Source organism: Chrysochloris asiatica, unplaced genomic scaffold, assembly GCF_000296735.1.
Source record: "Chrysochloris asiatica unplaced genomic scaffold, ChrAsi1.0 scaffold00084, whole genome shotgun sequence".
NCBI lineage: Eukaryota > Metazoa > Chordata > Mammalia > Afrosoricida > Chrysochloridae > Chrysochloris > Chrysochloris asiatica.
In genome coordinates this window covers 6428601-6430130 of record NW_006408602.1, presented here as the reverse complement: position 1 = coordinate 6430130, position 1530 = coordinate 6428601, and the positions used below count along the sequence as shown (strand labels likewise).

The 1530-nt window shown below is 60.3% G+C and overlaps 1 protein-coding gene across 1 annotated transcript in view; it reads left to right on the top strand.

The window, feature by feature from the left end:
* Positions 1-1327: 1327 nt before the first annotated feature.
* Positions 1328-1530, top strand: part of POU3F2 (POU class 3 homeobox 2) — a 1363-nt gene continuing 1160 nt past the window's right edge. The window contains exon 1 of the mRNA XM_006865860.1: positions 1328-1529. Within this exon, the coding sequence (XP_006865922.1) occupies positions 1328-1529 (202 nt within the window). The remainder of the gene's footprint in view (position 1530) is intronic.

Below are 1530 nucleotides of genomic sequence, written 5' to 3'. Positions count from 1 at the left end.
ATTGGTGGTTGGCTTCTCCGCCTCACCAAGCAGTGCGTCCCTAGCCAGAGCTTCTGCAGTCTTGCCCAAGGTGAAGGTCTGTCTATGCAGTTTCTAGTTTTCCAAACAAACAACGACAAAAACAAAAACTGCGCGCTCCAGAGTGTGTCTGACAAAGATACTTTGAGAGTTTGTTTTGATTTCAGTCCCGACCAATGCGCCTTCTGAGCAGTGAACTCCGCGCCTGTAACAGGAGCCACTCACAAGCCGCAGCGTGCGCTGAGCCTGTCTCTCGCAGGTTCCTTTCGCCGAGGGGCTGAAAGACCACTGGGCCTAGGACCTAAAAAGGAGACAGTCTGCGCACGCTGCAGGATGGATGAGTGTGGAAGACAAGAGTACGCACACCTTAGAGCAAGGGGAACCTGAGCACTGAAATTCTAATCTTGGAAGAACAGGGGACCAACCTTGCTCTTGACTCGAGGTTTAAGAGATGCTGATGTGTGTGTGTGTGTGTGTGTGTGTGTAAGTGTGTGTGTGTCCGAGGTGAAAAATAAAGAAGGGAGAGACGAAGTCCTGCAGGCTCAGTGCAATCCAGCTTTGCTCCGGCTTCCTCTACCCGCCCCCCGCCCGCCCCTCCACGCCTTATTGAGAGGACAAGGTAGATACCACCCCTTTCCAAATCCTCCAAGTGGCAGTAGTCGATAAGAGAGCCAAGGCCGCCCCCCTGCCCGGCTCTTTTGCCTAGGAGACAGATGGGGGGCGGGGCCCAGCGGAGAGGGGCGGAGGAGGCCTGGGGTGGGTGACTGGGGCGATAGAAGACTGAGAATCTGAATCAAGAGGCTCGGGGAACCGGGAGTGGGGGCTAGGAGCACTCAAGGCTCAGAGGGGAGAGGGAGGAGGCAGCTCTGCGCCAATCAGTGGAGCCGGCCTGGGAGGTTGCTAGCGGTATCCACGTAAATCAAAGGGCGCGGAGCCAATGGGAGGGGGCGGAGGGGGCGGGGCCCAGGCGCGTGCCGCTGTGAGCCAGTGCTGCCAAGAGAGCGGGAGAGAGCTGGTGAGAGCAGGGAGAGGGGGGAGCGCGGAGCGAGTCTGAGAGTGAGCGAGAGCGAGGAGGGAGAGGAGGAGAAAGAGAGCTTGGGCGGGCGGCGGGAGGCGGCGGCGGCAGCAATAGCAAGAGCAGCAACAGAAAGCGTCGGAGCGGGCGTCGGAACTGCCCGCTAGGGAAAGAGAGAGACGGAGATAGAGCGTAGAAAGAAAGAGGGAGCGAGGGGAGGGAGCCCGAGGCGAAAAAGTAACTGTCAAATGCGCGGCTCCTTTAACCGGCGCGCTCAGTCCGGCTCCGAGAGTCATGGCGACCGCAGCGTCTAACCACTACAGCCTGCTCACCTCCAGCGCCTCCATCGTGCACGCCGAGCCGCCAGGAGGCATGCAGCAGGGAGCAGGGGGTTACCGCGAGGCACAGAGCCTGGTGCAGGGCGACTACGGCGCGCTGCAGAGCAACGGGCACCCGCTCAGCCACGCTCACCAGTGGATCACCGCGCTGTCCCACGG